This window comes from Hyaena hyaena, unplaced genomic scaffold (genome assembly GCF_003009895.1).
Source record: "Hyaena hyaena isolate Hyena2069 unplaced genomic scaffold, ASM300989v1 scaffold_820, whole genome shotgun sequence".
NCBI classification, from domain to species: domain Eukaryota; kingdom Metazoa; phylum Chordata; class Mammalia; order Carnivora; family Hyaenidae; genus Hyaena; species Hyaena hyaena.
Genome location: NW_024081454.1, coordinates 24097 through 41788, shown reverse-complemented (window position 1 = coordinate 41788; position 17692 = coordinate 24097). Strand labels below are relative to the sequence as shown.

Here is a 17692-nt window from a genome sequence, read left to right as displayed (position 1 = left end):
AGTGTTCCTCCAACCCTCGCTGCCGTTACCGGGTCCTCTGTGATCGGCAGCATTTATGAATGAATGGTGAAGCCCGAGGCCCCGTGCATTCTCTCCCGTAGGCTAAAATGCTTCCCGCACACCCTTCGTGACTTATTCTGGAAAGGGTCACGTGGACGTGGGGTCGGATGTTGAGTTAGCCCCTGACTGGGTTGTCCGAGACTACCTTGGGCAGTTTTTTCTTTACTTCTGAACACGGAAACAGTTTTTCTGCCTCCTTGGACGGTTGTGAAGCGTAACACGGGTCGTATAGGTACCTGATAACAGTGTCCGTGATGACTGCTTCGTCCTCTGCAGCTCGAGGCTCTGAACTCGCGGAGAGAGTTCAACGCAAACTCTGCCCTCTTCGAGCCACGACCGCACGGGCGTGTCCACTCTGCTTCGCTTTCCCCACAAGCTTCAGTTTCCTCCTTTCTAAAACGGGACAGTAATGCCTACTTTGTTGTGCACGTTGGAAAGAACATATTAAAGATATTTAAAATGTTACTGGGATATATCAATCAGTGGTGGTGATGATTACAGTTCGTTGCAAAAATTCAATCAGTGCTAGAAAAAAATGTAGCCAGTATTGCTTCGAGTTATTTATTCTCATATTCTGTCTCTTTCTTTCTCAGACTCACAGTTGCTTTTGTGTTAGACTGCTTGATGCTCTGCCACAGGTCACTGAGATGTTATCTCTAATCTTTATATTCCTGTGCTTCGGTTTAGATAATTTCTACTTTCCTGGCTTCAAGTTTATCGCTCCTTTCTTCTGCAGTATCAGTTTGCTGTTGGGCTCATCCAGTTAATTCTGATTTTAGATACTGTATATTTTTTAGTTCTCGGATTTCCATGTGGTCTTCTTTTTGTTTGTTTTTGGGGTTTTTTTAAGAGCTTCTGTCTTTCCTGGAGTTCTGTCATCTCTTCACCCGTTTTTCCATCTTTTCCTATAGATTCTTCAACTTACTTGTAATATTTATTTTGAAGTTGTGCATTAATTCCAACATCTAACTTGTCTGTGGTTCCATTTCTTTTGACTGTTTTTTTCTCTCTTGGTTTTGGCTCCTTTTTTTGTTTCTTTGCATGTCTAATAATTTGTTTGCATAGTTAGACATTTCAATTGTATAAGGTAGAGACTCTAGATTCTTTTATCTTTTATGAAGTGTGTGGTGTTTTCTTCTAGTACATGATCAAATTTCTGGTGGTGACCATCACCTTGTTCTTAGAGTAAGTTTATCTTAGTTTTGCTCATAGTCCCTTAGTCCTGCAGATGGTCCATACTCTTAACGCACGATCCATCCAGGCTTTCAGCCCAGAGTGTTTACCAAGCCCTGCTAACTTTTTGGGATTTGAATTCTCACCTCTTCCCTCAGCAATGAGAAGTTGCTGGAACCTGCTTAACTCTTTAGATATTGTTTTCTGCTGCGCTTCTCAAAGCATTTGCAGTTCCGGGCAGCCAAGGGTTGGATTTGAGGGCTTCCCTTTCTATAACTTCTTCTTTTCTGGGATTTCCACCCCACTCAGTTGGCAGCTGCTGGAGCAATCTCAGACTCTGACCTCTGACACCTCCGCTGAGTAAAATGCCACTTTCTGCTTGAGTTCTGTTCTCCTTGCCCAGCATGGACTGAGGTCTGCCTTTAAGAGAAAAATCAGTTAAATGTGGTCTTCTGTGGGGGCTCCTGGGTGGCTCAGTCGGTTGGGTGGCCAACTTCAGCTCAGGTCATGATCTCACGGTTCGTGGGTTCGAGCCCCGTGTCAGGCTCTGTGCTGACAGCTAGGTCAGAGCCTGGACCTGTTTTGGATTCTGTATCTCCCTCTTTCTGTCCTTCCCCTTCTCACCCTGTCTCTCTCTCTCTCTCTCTCTCTCAGAAATAAATAAAAAATGTTAAAATTTTATTTTTAAAATGTGGTCTTCTCTGGTATAAGTTCTCTTCCTTGGAGGGTAACAGCCCCTTCTGCTGCTTCTCGCCAGTGGCGGCCAGTAGTTGTGTTTATGTTATGTCCATTATTCATAATTGGTATGGGCCGGAACATTAGTCTGGTACAAGTTACTCTGTCAAATCATCAACTGCAGATGCAGATCTTTAGTTATAAAAGTTATGTATGAGTAACTCATTTATTAAGCACTCATTGAACATACAGCTGTAAGGGGTTGACAGAACATTCTTGACTTGCAGAGAGGTGTTGCGGGGTAGTTGGACTCCATATGTGGCAGTGCATGAAAGTGACTTAGAGAGAGGTATGTCTTCAGCTCAGGTTCTGGGTCACAGATACCTAAATACAGAAAGTAGGCACTCTGTTTATCCAGTCAAAACCATATACGAAGCACAGGAGAGGCAAGTAGGTGATAAAATGCGAGGATAAGCAGTGATGGTCCCGTACTCTTGAACTTCCAGTTCGTTGTGAACTAAGTGTATTTACCTCGTAGTCCTCCTCTGAAGTTAGGCTTCAAAGTCTGCAGGTAGAAGTTAACCCATGAGGTCGAAATAACCCTTGAAAATCCTTACGTGGCCAATAAAGTACACTTAAAATGATACCTTGGTGTTTTTACAAAGGATTGGCGTTCCTTTAGGAGCAATGGCTTTGAAAACGCACACGTTCCCCCTCTACACGCAGCACCCACCGCTCAGGGAGAAGGTCCCCTGTGAACACCATCCCTCTTGCCTGCAGACACATACTCATCATCTAGTGGGATGGGGGTGCCCAGTGCTGCTTACTTGGTTTTTGCGCTCTCTCTTATTCTTCCCAATCGACTAAGTTGAGTCTCCTAAATTAAAGGCACAGATGTGTCATGCTGTGGTTTTCTGTCCTTCTCAGCCAATCCTTTTTAAACCTTTTGCGTAAAGATTCAGTTTACTGACTGTCTAGTTTTCTTTATAAACCACCGTTTGACTTGAGCAGACCCTCCTAGATGATTACAGCCAGGATTCTGTGGCCACCCTAGATCTTACTGCCTCTTATTCCATGTCGCATTTTGACCATGTTCTTGGATGGTTTACGCCTCATCAAACGAGGGTTATGTTTTCCTGTAGAATGATGGTGCAGTTAAACTACAGCAAGAGTCTGGAGGAATGCCGGTGTCTCTGATGTTGTTTCTGTATGTGGTGTTCCTGCTAGCTTTGCTTCCATTGTGCCTCTCTCACACAGGCTCCCCCGGCCACGTGGGGTATCCCATGGGAGGCTGACCCGCCTCACCTCTTCCCGGAAGGCCCTATCTTAAGGCAGCCATGCTCCATGATAAACCTTCCAAAGCCATCATGCATGTGTTCAATTCCATTTGTGGCTTGGACGTGAACATGAATTTAAAGTGTGTGTCCCTAGGACTGGAGGGGCCCTCCAGCTGAGTCTTTAGCCAGGAAGATAACTACTTATTGATTTTCCTGACGCCCTGCTTAGGTATGGAGATCAAGCAGGTTGTTACTGATTCTGAAGTGTTTTTCATAAATAATCAATGCCGTAAGACAGAGTGATTGTGGGTTGATGGAGGATGACTTTGCATGGCCGGTTTGTCCCCCGCATGCCGACAACAGGATATTCTTAGATCTTCGAGTCTTCGATAATTGATCAAACTTTTACATTTCTTTTTGGGGAACTTCAAGGGGCTTCCACTGCATTCTGGAAAACCTGGGAGTGGTTATTGTTGTTGTTTTTAATGACATTTTCTGTTTGTTTTTCTCATTGTAAAAGTGTAATATATATTAACATGTTTGCAGTAGAAAATTCAGGTAAAAGAAGAAAATGCTATTCTGTCATATTTCCATTTTTAAACTTTTTTAAAAAAAAATTATTTTGTAGGGGCGCCTGGGTGGCTTAGTCGGTTAAGCGTCCGACTTTTGCTTAGGTCATGATCTCGCGGTTCGTGGGTTTGAGTCCCGCGTCGGGCTCTGTGCTGACTGCCAGCTCAGAGCCTGGAGCCTGTTTCAGTCTGTGACTCCCTCTCTCTCTTACCCTCCCCTGCTCACGCTGTCTCTCTCTCTCTCTCCTAGAAATAAAAAAAAAGAATAATTAAATAAATAAAAGAAATAGCTAGTGGTTATGAAAGGACACGAAGGTTCTTTTGCAACCTAAGAGACTATGGACACCCTGTGTGGGGGGGCCCTGGGGTCCAATAATAAAGAATGCCATTCTCCACCCACCAGAACCAGAGAAGCCAGCTTGCGCTTTGGTCTCTTTTGCACCCGTGCGGTTGCCCTCCCTCAGACTCATTGGACTGTGCACCTGTTGAAGGCTAGAAGCGTCTTTAGATTCAGCTGCCTTTCCTCTGTGATCCTTAATATTCTGGGGTCATCGATCCCTTTATAATTTGAGAACAACGGACCTTCTCTGAATTAAAAAAAAAAAAAAGCAAACTTAAAGGCCGAATTTTTCAGTCCATCTTAGGGCTTTTTGCAAGTCCTTGAAATTGGTCAGAACCATTGATGGATATAAGTAGTATGTTGTATGTAGAATATGCTTATAACATATACAGTATTAACACATAAATGAACGGTTAAATAAATAAATATTGGAAATGTAGGCTGTAAAATGTTTTACCATGAGGCACCCGGGTGGCTCAGTCAGTTAAAGCATCTGACTTCGGCTCAGGTCATAATCTCACAGTTATGGGTTCGAGTCCCTCATTGGGCTCTGTGCTGAGAGGTCAGAGCCTGGAGTCTGCTTCAAATTCTGTGTCTCCCCTCTCTGTCCCTTCCCCTCTCATGCTCTGTGTCTGTCTCTCAAAATAAATAAATAAAAATAAATTAAATAATGTTTTACGAACAAATGTAGATGATCTCAAATCATCTGTAGAGCAGCAGTTAAGAGAGCTGCTGCCTGGCCAGGTCTTAGCCCAGCCCATTTCATCTACCAGCACAAGATTCCAATGAGGCTTCAGTTTATCTCGAGTTATTTTACACATAGTATTTCAGCCAAGAAGCTGAAGCTTGGAAGGACTAAGGCTGCAAACCAAATGACCTGTATAACCTTTGTATCCCAATGTAGGTGCCTAATGACAGTTTGTGAAGTAATAGTAAAATGTGGAGCTATATTTGTAAGTTACACCTGTTTATCAGAAAGCTTGGCTCCTTTGGAGGGTGGGCGGAATAGGAAAGGAATACTTGTCTCCTTCATAGCGCCCCCTTCATAGGGGGCAGATCTCAAAGCATGAACATTACCCAGAGAGCAACAGCAAACCCAAGTGTGATGTGGATATTATCTGGCAGTTAGGAGACCAGCGTGATGGAGCCAGAAGAGAGGGCATTGCTGCTTCTGCTGTAATGGGCGATGCTCAAATGCCGTTTAAATGCTGAGTGATCGCCTCGTAGAATTCTGCAGGCGTCTTGTCTTGGGTCCCTGTCAGTTCATAGATTTGTCAGTTGCTGCGGAAATGGGAGTCTGCCTGCTAAGTTTCCAGATAACACCCTTGGGGCTGGAGCAGATTCTTGTAGAGGCTTGGCTAGAATTTGAAAGAACAAATCCAAATTCAAAATGACCTTGAAAAATCAGAGGAATGAGTCATCCCGAGTGGCATGGAGAAAGGTAACTTAAAAAAAATGTATGCAAACCTTTCTGCCTTTAAGGATATTACCTTGGACCTTAACCTTGTTGAGTGGTGGTGGGAACATATGAGGAAACTGAGGCCCAGGGGAGTGAAATAACTTGATCATAATCAAGTAAATGCGTCTAAACTGGTGAAAGTTGTATCTAAGGAAATACAGAGTTTGGACTCTGAACCTAGACCCCCTCACCCCTCACCAACATAGTGTCTGTAAAATTGAAACATTGTTTTCATGGGGCACCTGGGTGGCTCCGTCCATTAAGTATCCGACTCTTGATTTCGTCTCAGGTCATGATCTCATGGTTCGTGGGTTCGAGCCTGGCACAGGGCAGCACAGAGCCGACTTGGGATTCTGTCTCTCTCCGCTCCTCCCCTGCTTGCATGCACACTCCTTCTCTCTCAAAAATAAATAAACCTAACAACAAAAGCGTGTTTTGAATGGTACGGGTTGTATGGATCAACGTGACACAGAGAGCCGAATCCCACTCTGACACTGAACACGAACAGAGGGCAGTGCTCTTAAAACGTCCCCCTGCCTAGTTGTAGACCAAAGACGGTGAGCTTCGGAGAGATGCCCCATGGTGGTCTCTGTGTCTCTGCCCACTCGAGCAGACCCCAGCTTCTCCACCCCCAGGCACTTTAAGGTGCCTTGATGGCTGCTGTCTCCCCTTCCCCAGGCCTACCAGTTAATCAGCTGATCACTCCTCAGGGCAATAGGCAGTTGTCGTATCTTGGGAAACTCAGTGGCTACGTCTGAGTTTTGTCCGTGTGCTCATTTATCTATCAGATACAACGTGGATGCCTGCAAGAGGCTGTGTTAAATAAGCAATATATATTTTCATAGAGGAAAGAAAATAAGAACCATTGATGATTGATTAAGTATTTAAATATTCAAAAGAGAATAAGGCTAAACCAAATCCTAGAAGGCTTAGGAACTTTCTTTAATGTTAGGACTCTTCTTCACGCTGTACAAACAGATACATTGGATTGAATTCAAGCTTTCAATGTTTTGTTTTTTTTAAATACTAACTATTAGAAGGTTTGGGAATATAGGGTAGGACACTCAGAGGTCTTTTGGGTAAAGACTGGTATGTTTGATGACCTGAAATGTAAAAAGTTCTGCGGCAAGGGACACTGTAAACCAAATGAGGAGACGAATGGGAGGGAATTTTTAGCAACACGTATTATAGAAGATCGCTGTCCCTTTGGCAGATCATCTCACAGATCGCTCTGGAGAAGGCAAGCAGTGGCAAACAACAGGCAGAAAAGGAAATGTGAATGGACAATAAAATACAAAAAGATACTCAGGCTTACTGTCGCCCAGTTTTTCACATCCCTCTGGTATGAATTAAAAAAAAAAAAAAAAAGGGATGCTTGGGTGGCTCAGTTGGTAAGTGTCCGACTTCGGCTCAGGCCATGATCTCATGGTTTGTGAGTTCGAGCCCCTTGTCGGGCTCTGTGCTGATGGCTCAGAGCCTGGAACCTGCTTCAGATTCTGTGTCTCATTCTCTCTCTGCCCTTTCCCGACTTGTGCTCTGTCTCTTTCTGTCTCTCAAAAACGAATAAATGTAAAAAAAAAAAAAAAATTTTTTTTTTTTTAAAGAAGAGTAACATCCATGGCGCTAGTGAAGTTCTAGAGAAATACCCTCTTCCGTTTGTTCCGCTGCTGGGTCAGTGCCTTGTTACCACCACCCTCTTTGGAAACATAGTAGTAGTAATTAAAATTTGAAATGTACACGCCAACCCCTATAATTCTGCCTTTGTGACTACATCTTTGCAGAGATAAAGTGACCGCATGGAAGAACTTGTGGATAAGAATATTTATGGCAGCACTGTTTTCTCAGTAGCAAAAACTGGAATTCTCTCATGGGGATAGTTCTCCATATCATAGTAGTGTTTATTATGGAATATAATCACAGTTAAAATGATTAATTAGATTTAACTCTATTCACTTTCTTAATCTTTATTCAGTAGGAACAAAGTAAGCTATGGAGTCTTGTTTTTAATATGCCATTTGGTTTTTTTTAAAGTGAGAGAAAGGGAGAAGACCCCCTATTGTCTGTATGTTTGTGTGGGTTTTTTTGTTTGTTTTTTTTTTAGAATAGACAGTTCAGATTTATTTTATTTTTATTTTTATTTTTATTTTTTTTACAAATAGTTTATTGTCAAATTAGTTTCCACATAACACTCAGTGCTCATCCCCACAAGTGTCCTCCTCCATGCCCATCCCCCCCTCCCCCCCACATCCATCAGTCCTCAGTTTGCTTGTGTGTTTTTTAAGCGTAGAGAAAGCTTTGCTGAGATTATTAACACACCACATTATTAACTCCGCTTAGTTCAAGGAGAGGGGATTGGAGAAGGGGAAAGGAAATGATCATTTGTATCTTTATATATCTCTGTAGAAGTGTATGAATTATTTTTGTAATTTTAAAGACAAATGGAATTAAAAATTTTAAAGGGTGATCAGTGCTACGAAGTATGCATAGGATGGTATAAAAGAATTTATCACTTCCTCCTCTCTGCCAGCACCGTAGTTTATGACACATATTACATAGCTTTATTATTACAGTTGTAGCTTATCGTATTTTATATGCCTGGCACATGGCCAGCACTAAGTATTTTCCGAAGGAAGGAGAAGAGACTTGCTCCAGGAGACTTTGCTATGTATGTTGAGCATTTTACGGAGCACTGTGTGCCAGTAACTCCTTGCTGGGGACCGGGTAAAGGACAGCAGGTCAGGTAAAGGCGCAGCTCAGACATTGTAAGAGGCCGAGGAGGGAGTGAATGACAGGCTCGCCTGGGAGGTCACACTTACATTTGATCTCCCGGGCAGGTTGAGGCCCGGACTTGTGAGGGAGCAAGGCGCGCTGGGGAACTGGGACCAGGCCGTGTGGCCACGGTGGGGTGGTGCCTATAACCGGGCTGCGCTGCAGAAGATTCCTCCGAGCTCGGGAAGATGAGATGACACACACGTGGCCCTGGACTCTGCGGATAACTTACATAGAGACACAGGAAGAGAAGCGAGGCTGTCGGGAAGGAGAGTATGGGAAGTTAAGGAAGGGAGTCTCAGTTTGGAGTGAGGGATGGTTCTATCCATATCTTAAATGCCCACTGTAGGCCAGACCCAGGAGGAGACCCGGGAGAGGCTTTTCCCATCCTGTTTGCGTTGTGAGCCTATCAAGGAATCACTGTGGTTAAGGAAGCGCAGCCCAAGGTCAGTATATATATAGTCTTAGGTGCACAGCTGGTAAATGGCAGACCTAGGGTTTGATCCACAGTTGTCTCCCGGATCCTGGAACCTTCCAAAAAAATACCACGATCCTTAAGTTATACCCAAATCTCCATTAACACCAGAACTTCAGTCTGAGGGTGAAGGAAAGCAATAAAAGTAAAGAGGCTTACCGTTTTTAGAAGCTTGCCATATACTTTATAGATTATACATCTATAATATTTCACGTATGACAACTCAGACCCAGCAAAGGACCTTTTCCAAGGTCACAGGTGGGCCAGTCTGCACAGAGGGAGATTCAGACCCAGGAGGACACAAACCGCTGAGGCCTGTGTCTCTCAGTAAACATTAGGCTGTGCTTGGTCAAGGTTGGGGGAGCCTTTGAGGGTGGCTCTATTATGAATGCTTTCAAGGCCTTTACTCATTAAATAGAAATAATCCTTCGTGGTTTTATAACATTCACTGCTGTTGCTGCACTTTTCCCCAAAGAGCTTTCACATTAATTATGACATCTTTACCTCTTAGCATTGAACCTCAAGGAGTAGGCTGGGCGTAGGCATTATCAGACCTGTTTTAAGTTTATTTACTTATTTTGAGAGAGAGAAAGAGCACACAGGGTAGGGACAGCGAAAGAGGGAAAGTGACTTCTAAGCAGGCTGTACGCTGACAGTTGAGACCCACAGGGCTTGAACCCACAAATTGTGAGATTGTGACCTGAACCAAAATCAAGAGTTGGATGCTTAACCTACTGAACCACCAGGCACCCCTAGCAGACTTGTTTTATAGGTGAAATTAATGCTCCTGAGAGCCTTAGTCACCTGACCAGGGTCACATGGTACAGCCTGGAGCTAAGACCTAGATTTTCAGGTCCCTCAGTCACTTGACATCCAGCTCAAAAATTGCAGATTTCTAGGGGTTCCAGCACTTAACCAAGCATAATGGGTAAGAACAAGGCTTTGCAGTCAGTGCCTGTCATTGCCACTCAGCTAGGTGACCTTCTGAACCAGTCTCCGCATCTGGAAAATGGGGATAATAAGAGCATGTCATTGTGAGCACTGAATGAAGTCATGTAGGAAAAAACCGCAGTTCCTGGCCCATTAAGCGATCACAAATTTAACCATAATTCGTTACACTTGTAATTAACAGTTATTAACAGTTATAATCCATTATTGTTACAATTACTGCATCTTTGTCATTATTACAGGACAGGAGGTCTGTCTTAACCCTATTTGTTTCAGTCTTTATCATTAAGCCTTTCATATAGTAGGTTCCAAATAGATATTTGTAGCACGCGTTGTGGCATCCTTGACAGTCTTTCCCGAGTTTGTCAGTGGAAAAGGATGGGTTTGGGATTGGATTAGGGAGGTTCTAATGTGGATTCACCAGTGAGCTTCACTTTCTTATCTGTAAGACCTTGTCTTGAAGGAGTTTTAGGATATTCACTGTGATGATAAGCACCACCACACGGTGCTTATAAGCGGCAGCCATAAGTACCGTGACAGAGAATCAAAGGTTGGGTTGACAGGCCAGTTGGGAAGTTACGTGGAAGTTTCCCAGTTTGGTAAGGCTTAGCACAGGGTGAGACTTAGGCAGACATCCCTCAGAGAAAGGCCTGTTTAATAACTGCTGTGGTTCTGAAAATTCTGAGGGCTTCATTGGAGGAATGTACATGACATTTTTTAAAAATACTGAATTTGGGGGTACCTGGGTGGCTCAGTCTGCTAAGTGTCCAGCTTCGGCTCAGGTCATGATCTCGTGGTTCGTGGGTTTGAGCCCCATGTCAGGCTCTGTGCTGACTGCTCAGAGCCTGGAGCCTGCTTCAGATTCTGCATCTCCCTCTCACTCTGCCCCTCCGCTGCTCGTTCTCTCTCTCTCTCTCTCAAAAATAAATATTTAAAAATATTTTTTAAAAAAGAATATTGAATTTTAATGTATTCTCAAGGCACTTGTTACTGCCAGCCCCAGGAACATACACTCCGAGAGCTGTCACTGACTTCAGAGTATAGTTGGAGCCTGTGTCCCCCTGGCCAGAGGATGAAAGACTGATGCCACTGCAGTGGCCTCCAAAGGCAGCCTGGCACCATCACTCATCATTGCTGTCCTCGCCATAAACGTTTATCGACCTTATCATGTACCATGCACTTGGCGTGCAGTAACTTAATCTCCATAATACCTCTGTGAGTCAGATACCATTATTATCCCCATTTTACAGATGGGAAGATGAGACTTCCATAGTTACTTAATCAAAACACCACAGGGGGTTAGTGATAGACCTGGACTTTGATCCTAGATCTGCCTCACTTGAGGATATGGGGGAGAGTCCCTGCTCTGAGATCAAAAAAGCCTAAGATTAAATTCCCTTGTTATAAGCTGTATGACATTGGGCATGTTTTTGCACGTAAAAAGTGAGAATGATAACAGTCTTTCTCTTCCAGTGTCACTAATACGAGTGAAGTAATTAGCGCGGTGAAGTGCTTAGTGCAGTGACTGGCACACGCTAAATACTCCACGCACTGGCCGTTACCACGGTTATTACTGGACTAGGAAATTACTACTTAGGCATTGCTGTGCGGCTTACATGTCAGAACGTATGTAAAGGCCCTTTCAAGCTGCATGGAACATACTCGGTGGTCAGTACATGTTAGCCAGCAGTTGAAATCCTGACTAAGTGGCCCTTTCTGGCTCAGCTGGTAAAATTATATTATTTTCTTCTTTTTTTAGAACTGAAGGGAGTCACCTAGGTCTTAAGAGTTATCTCACATTCTACAGCAAGACCATGAATGCCAGAGGTCCCCTATAGATATCTGGAAAGCATGGATCTCCGTAATGGCTGGATTGAACTGCTCTCTTTCCTTTTTCTTTTCTTTTATTTAGTCTCCATCCTCACCTCCTTTCCCCAGTACTCCCTTCACCAGCTTCCCAAAAGTCTGGCTGCTTCGGTGGCTTATCCTGCTCTCTGAAAGGTCTTGATCAGGCCTTTTCTGTCCCATCAGCCCTCCCATTCACTCATACCTGTGTCTGTGACAGTGTTCTTCCCTAAACCCCTGAATTTACCTTCCGTTTCTCTGCTTCTGTACCCGGCAGTAGGGCCTCCCTTCTGCCTCTACCTGTGTTCTCTCCTCCACTGGAACCCCCCCACCCCCCGCACTTGCCGAAAACCCACCTGCTTGGTAAATCCTTGTTTGTACGAAGGGCTGCATGTGTTTATAGAATCTTGGTAGTGAGTTATCACTGTTAGATTCATAATTTTTTTTTAATGTTTTATTTCTAGGAGAGAGAGAGAGCATGAGCAGGGGAGGGTCAGAGAGAGAGGGAGTCACAGACTGAAACAGGCTTCAGGCTCTGAGCTGGCAGTCAGCACAGAGCCCGACGCGGGGCCCGAACCCACAAACTGCGAGATCATGACCTAAGCGAAAGTCGGACGCTTAACTGACTAAGCCACCCAGGCACCCCCATAATTTTTTTTAAAAACCCACATAAGCTGTATATTCCTATACTGTTTGATAGTAAATACATCTGTCTGTATTATAACTTATCCCAGCTCCAGAGGTAATGGTGACTGATTGTTTTGGAAGACTGTGCTACATACCAGGTGCTGTTTTTGAGCACCCAACAGTTAATTCCCATGATCTCTACCACCAACAGGATTATTCGTTTTATCCCCAGATATACTTCACTAAATTGTGATTTTTAAATTTTTTTTATGTTTATTTATTTTGAGAGTAGGAGAGGGGCAGAGAGAGAGAGAGAGAGAGAGAGAATCCCAAGAAGGCTCCATGCTGTCAGCTCAGAGCCCAGTGCAGGGCTCAAACCCATGAACCATGAGATCATGACCTGAGCTGAAATCAAGAGTCGGACACTTCACCAACTGAGCCTCATAAACTGTGATTTTTTAAATGTATCCACAGTAGGAAATCATATGTATGATTACCACACGCATACTTAGGCACACAAATATAGATATTGACTGTATGGTTGTTCATTAGTGGAATTAACAGAACACACAGGACCCATTACCGAGCCTGTACTTACCCATCCAGTCTCACCTGCCTCTCTCACGTTAGATTTGATGTTCCATCTTCCGATGACACTCCTCCTTTCCCTCACGGGGTTCTGGTGAGGGTTAAATATGATCTTGTAAAAAGCATTTGGGTCAGAGAACGTTCTCAACAACAAATGCCAGTGCTCCCTTCCCGAGGCCTCTCTGCCTTAGCCAGGTCTGTCTTATTGTTTGATGAGTCCATCACCTCTGATAGATTGAGAGCTTCTCGTAACTCTCGAAGCTCTGCATGCAGTTCCTAACCCAAGAGAGTGGCTGCATCTGGGGAGGGAGGGAAGAGATTGGGATTCTGGAATACTTTGTTTCTTAAACTGGATGGTGGGTCCATGAGTACGCTCTTCATCTAAAGATTGTGATAGGCGTCATTTGAAATATTTTATATTTCCAAGCAAACAAACAGAACTCCTATATACTTCTGTTTTACCAGAAACACTTGCTTTGAAAGCAGTTGAAATGAACAGGCCGCTGAATGTTTTTCCTGCTGGCCTCCGAAAGCAGGGGAGGGTCGTCAGGTCTGGCGGGATTTGCAGGGGTGAGGTGAAGTTCTTTGGCCTTAGACAGAAGGAATCAGGGGTAACTCCAGTTTATGCGGAGATCAAACACGTGCATCCTGTCTGTCGAGCTGATGTGGCCTTTCTTTTGTGTTTTCCTGAGCCACTTCCCTCCGTTACTTGGGCAATAACCAGAGCTGCGTTTTATCTTTTTCAATATCTCGGCCTGAAATGCTGACATCCACTGGAGGCATCATGAATTTTTGATGTGGTGATGATTGGAAGGCTGCTGGGGCCTCATTTCATTTCACTGGACTGCTGTGACACCTGTTTCCTTTTGTGTATTGAGACTTCCTCCTTGCGACATTCCCCAGTTCGGACCTGTTTGGTTTCATGAGCGCCCAGTGCTCCTGTGCAGTATTTGAGAGTGAGAAATACTTTGGATTTTCATCTTAATTATTGAACAATCCAGGAGATTTAAGAAGGGAAGGGTGCTTAAATTCTTGAAAAGAAAATCAACAAAGATATTTACTGAGACCTCGCTTCCTAAGCTCAACTCCCTGAAAAATGACAACCACGGTGGCATTTGTTGGGTGGGGACACAGAGACGAGCCAGAGGTAATCCCTGCCTCTCGTGGCCATGTGGCAAGGAGGGATCTGTACTTGCACAAATATGATGTCACATGGTGAAAAATACCTTCAAAGAGGCACAGAGAGTTGCCGGCAAGGAAGGATCATTGCCAACTAAGGGAAGGCTCTATGAAGAGATAGTGAACTAAGCCTTTAGAGAGACGATTTTGCTAGATGTGATTTTGTTAGATACTCACCGTTCAGCTATTCATTCAGTAAATACTATACATCTCCTATGGGCCTCCATACAGATCCGTGCCTCCCTGTCCTCTACCACAAAGGAAGAGAGAAGTGGGGAGCTGAGTACAGGCATCTGAGATGCGCGCACATGGAAGTGGTGCGCACATGGAAGTGGTGCGCCCCGTCTCCACTCGCACTTCTGTGGTCAGAGTGCGGCATGTTCCATGCCTGCTTCCTTCAAGGGTATAGAGACATGCAGTACTGCCCTCCGGAGCCTGCAGGGATGGGAACCTGGATACCTGCAGCAAGCGCTCATGTCTGCTGTGAGAGTCGCAGGATGTGATGCACAACTTTGCAGGATCACACTGGGTGCTGTACTGATAGTAGACTGTAGGTGAGCAAGGGCTGCAATAAAGAGACTTGCATAGGAAGGTTTTGCAGTGATCAAGGCAAGAGATAATGTCAGATGTGGTTGATAGCCATGGGGATAGTGACAAGTTGTCAGATTTTGGTTATATTTTCAAGGTAAAGACACTAGTATGTGCCATTGGGTTGTATCTGGGGTACGAGAAAAAGAAAAAGAAGAAAAAGAAGGTCGGGGACAGAACATTAAGGGTTTGCTATTAGGTGATGAGATTGAACATAGTTATTAGACATCCTAATGGAGATATTGAATAGGCAGTTGATACAGAAGTCTATGTTTCAGGGGTAGGATCTGGGCTGGAGGTGTCCATTCAGGGCTTGTCAGCTGATAGAAGGTATTCAAAGCCATAAACCCTAGATGAGATGCCAAGAGAATGAGCATAGAGAGAGAGAAGAAGAAAGGCCCAAGGCTCTCCCAGCATGATGAAGCCAAGGAGATGCAGATCCAGCAAAGACTTTGGAGAGGAGCAGCCAAGATGTAGAAGAACAGTGAAGAGTGTGATATTATCCTAGACGTCCAGTAGAGAGAGTGGCAGTGGTTATAATTTATGGTACACACTCTCTCTCCACAGTTCATAGCACTTCTTCAGTAAGATAGGGTTAGTCTCGTGTTACAGATCAGGAAAGCAAAGCTCAGAGTGAGGAAACATATTCACAAGTATCTCATTAACGCCTCTTATTTGCCAACTAGGATAATGGTCATAAAAGTTAAAAAACCGGTAAGATAGCAGGCTTATAGGTGGTGAAGCCAAACCTCAAATGTTAATCCATGTGATCCATGCCTTCACAATTTGCACCAAGAAATCATGTGCAAAAAAAATCATGGGGTGGGGGGGTGGCGCGCCTGGGTGTCCCAGTTGGTTAAGTGTCCAACTTCTGCTCAGGTCATGATCTCACAGTTCGTGGGTTCAAGCCCCATATCGGACTCTGCTGACTGCCAGTTCAGAGCTGTTTCTGATTCTGTCTCTCTCTCTCTCTCTGTCTCTCAGAAATAAATAAAACATTAAAAGAATTTTTTTAAATCATTTAAGGGGTGCCTGGGTGGCTCAGTCGGCTAAGCATCCAACTTTGGCTCAGGTCACGATCTCATGGTTCGTGGGTTCGAGCCCTGCGTTGTGCTCTGTGCTAACAGCTAGCTCAGAGCCTGGAGCCTGCTTCGGATTCTTTGTCTCCCTCTCTCTCTCTCACCCTCCCCTGCTCACGCTGCCACTGTCTCTCTCTGTCTCAGAAATAAATAAAACATTAAAAAAATTTTTTTAAATCATTTAAAAAATGCTGTTCCTCAGACCTGACGCTTAGGCAGAATTAAAGGAAATTGAGATGAGTTGCAGAGAAAGAAACATGTTAGAACCCATGGATTTTTCTTTCGCATTCCAAGATTGAGTTTCAAAGGAAAGTTTTTCTCCTTGTTCTCTGCTAATTATGGTTTCTTAATGCAAACACGATGTGCTTTAAAATGGGATGATAATCCCACCCCTCACCGGTGTGGGGGGAGGAGTCCGTGGGTCAGCAGGGGTGTAGGTGAACTGAACACTGAAAGAACAAAGAGGGAACCCCTTTAATAGAGTGAGTGAAGACATCCAGCACCTTGCTGACCACTTCTGGGCACATTCAATGAATAATTGATGCTGTATCTCTTTGCCTTCCTCGTAAGAGTTTCTGATGATCCACCGGTGATCAGAGCAACTCATCATTGTGGCAGATAGTAGCTCAGACTCCTCCCTTCTTCTCTTCTAGATCATGTACAAAATGAAGAAAACTATGCACAAGTTCTTGACAAGTTTGGAAGTAACTTTCTAAGTCGAGACAACCCAGACCTTGGCACTGCTTTTGTTAAGTTTTCTACTCTTACGAAGGAGCTGTCCACGCTGCTGAAAAATCTGGTAAGCCTTTGCATACATGAGTTTCAGAAATTACAGCCAGACCAAAGTACAGGAAGATCATGAAGAGAACAACTTAATCATCATCTCCCCAGTCCCCAGTCCTGGGGCTTCAACAGGGTTTATTTTTATTTATTAAAAAATTAAAAACAAAAAGCTTTTTAGTCTCAGGTGTGGAGTCATATTTAAAGAAAATACCGTTGTAAAACTCTTAGATCAGGGGAGATTTACGGAGCCAGAGAAACCGGTTAGCCTGAATTCCCTTCCACATTCTACTGTTTTGGTTTTGGTTTTGTTTGAGATAACCTTTAGCGACTTGTGCTTTTTTAATTAGTTGAAAGAGCTAATGTGTTTGTGTCAGACCTCCACTGGAAATCTACACTGCACACGTTATCCCTCACTTGTGTGAAGACAAGTGTGCATTTTGGTCCCTGACTTAACAAATAATTAACCTCCCCAGTTCCTCACATCATTTTAATTCCCTTCCAAGAAAAAGATTTTGAAATTTGGGGGATCCATGGTTACAGAAGTTGATGACAAGAAGAATCCCTAACAATTTGGGACACAGGGTTGGGGGTGGGGCAGTCTGTTTGCGGCACTGTTGCCTGGGTACCCGCCCTCACTCCCTGTTCACACGGAGAAGGCTCATTCTCGTGGCGCAACCACCCAGCCCTCCTTGTGTGTTAATTTAATCAAGTCTGTCTTCTCCAGAGTCCCAGGAGATGGAGGTACAGGGAGGTTGAACAGTCCCAAAGGAAAATGATGTCATACTTTGCAGAACAAGAAGCTCTCCCCTCCTCCCAACCCCCCCCCGCCCCGGCCTCTCAGTACTGCAGTTTCATCTCCATTAAGAACTCAAGCTCTAGATATCATGGCCCTGGTTAGGTATTCTTCTATGAGATAGGCGTCTGTGGCCTTGCAGGAGAACCTTGTCACAGATCTGTTCGATACCAGTAGCTCACTCGCTGACAAAGACACACTCGCAGAAAAACAAAAACTGCCATTCTGTGGTGTATTAACCTGAATATTTGGCCAATCAGAGTATCCTTTTTTTTCCTATCGTACTAGATGAATACGCATGTATGTTTGTCTTCCTAGCAGCTTAATTCTAATTTGTGGTTTATGCTGTTGAATTAGTCTCCTACAGTGACAGCTAATCTTAAAGAAAATAAAGGTTGAGAATAGAAATAGGTCTAAAATTGCAGAAATGTAGACCAACATGTTCCTCTACTTTGGGCTTTAACA

The 17692-nt window shown here is 44.0% G+C and overlaps 1 protein-coding gene across 1 annotated transcript in view; it reads left to right on the top strand.

Annotated features, from left to right (window-relative positions):
- Positions 1-17692, top strand: part of LOC120221855 (arf-GAP with SH3 domain, ANK repeat and PH domain-containing protein 1-like) — a gene marked incomplete at its 3' end in the record, with an annotated part of 252331 nt that overhangs the window by 212202 nt on the left and 22437 nt on the right. The window contains exon 5 of the mRNA XM_039219470.1: positions 16305-16450. Coding sequence (XP_039075401.1) covers positions 16305-16450 — 146 coding nt within the window. The remainder of the gene's footprint in view (positions 1-16304; positions 16451-17692) is intronic.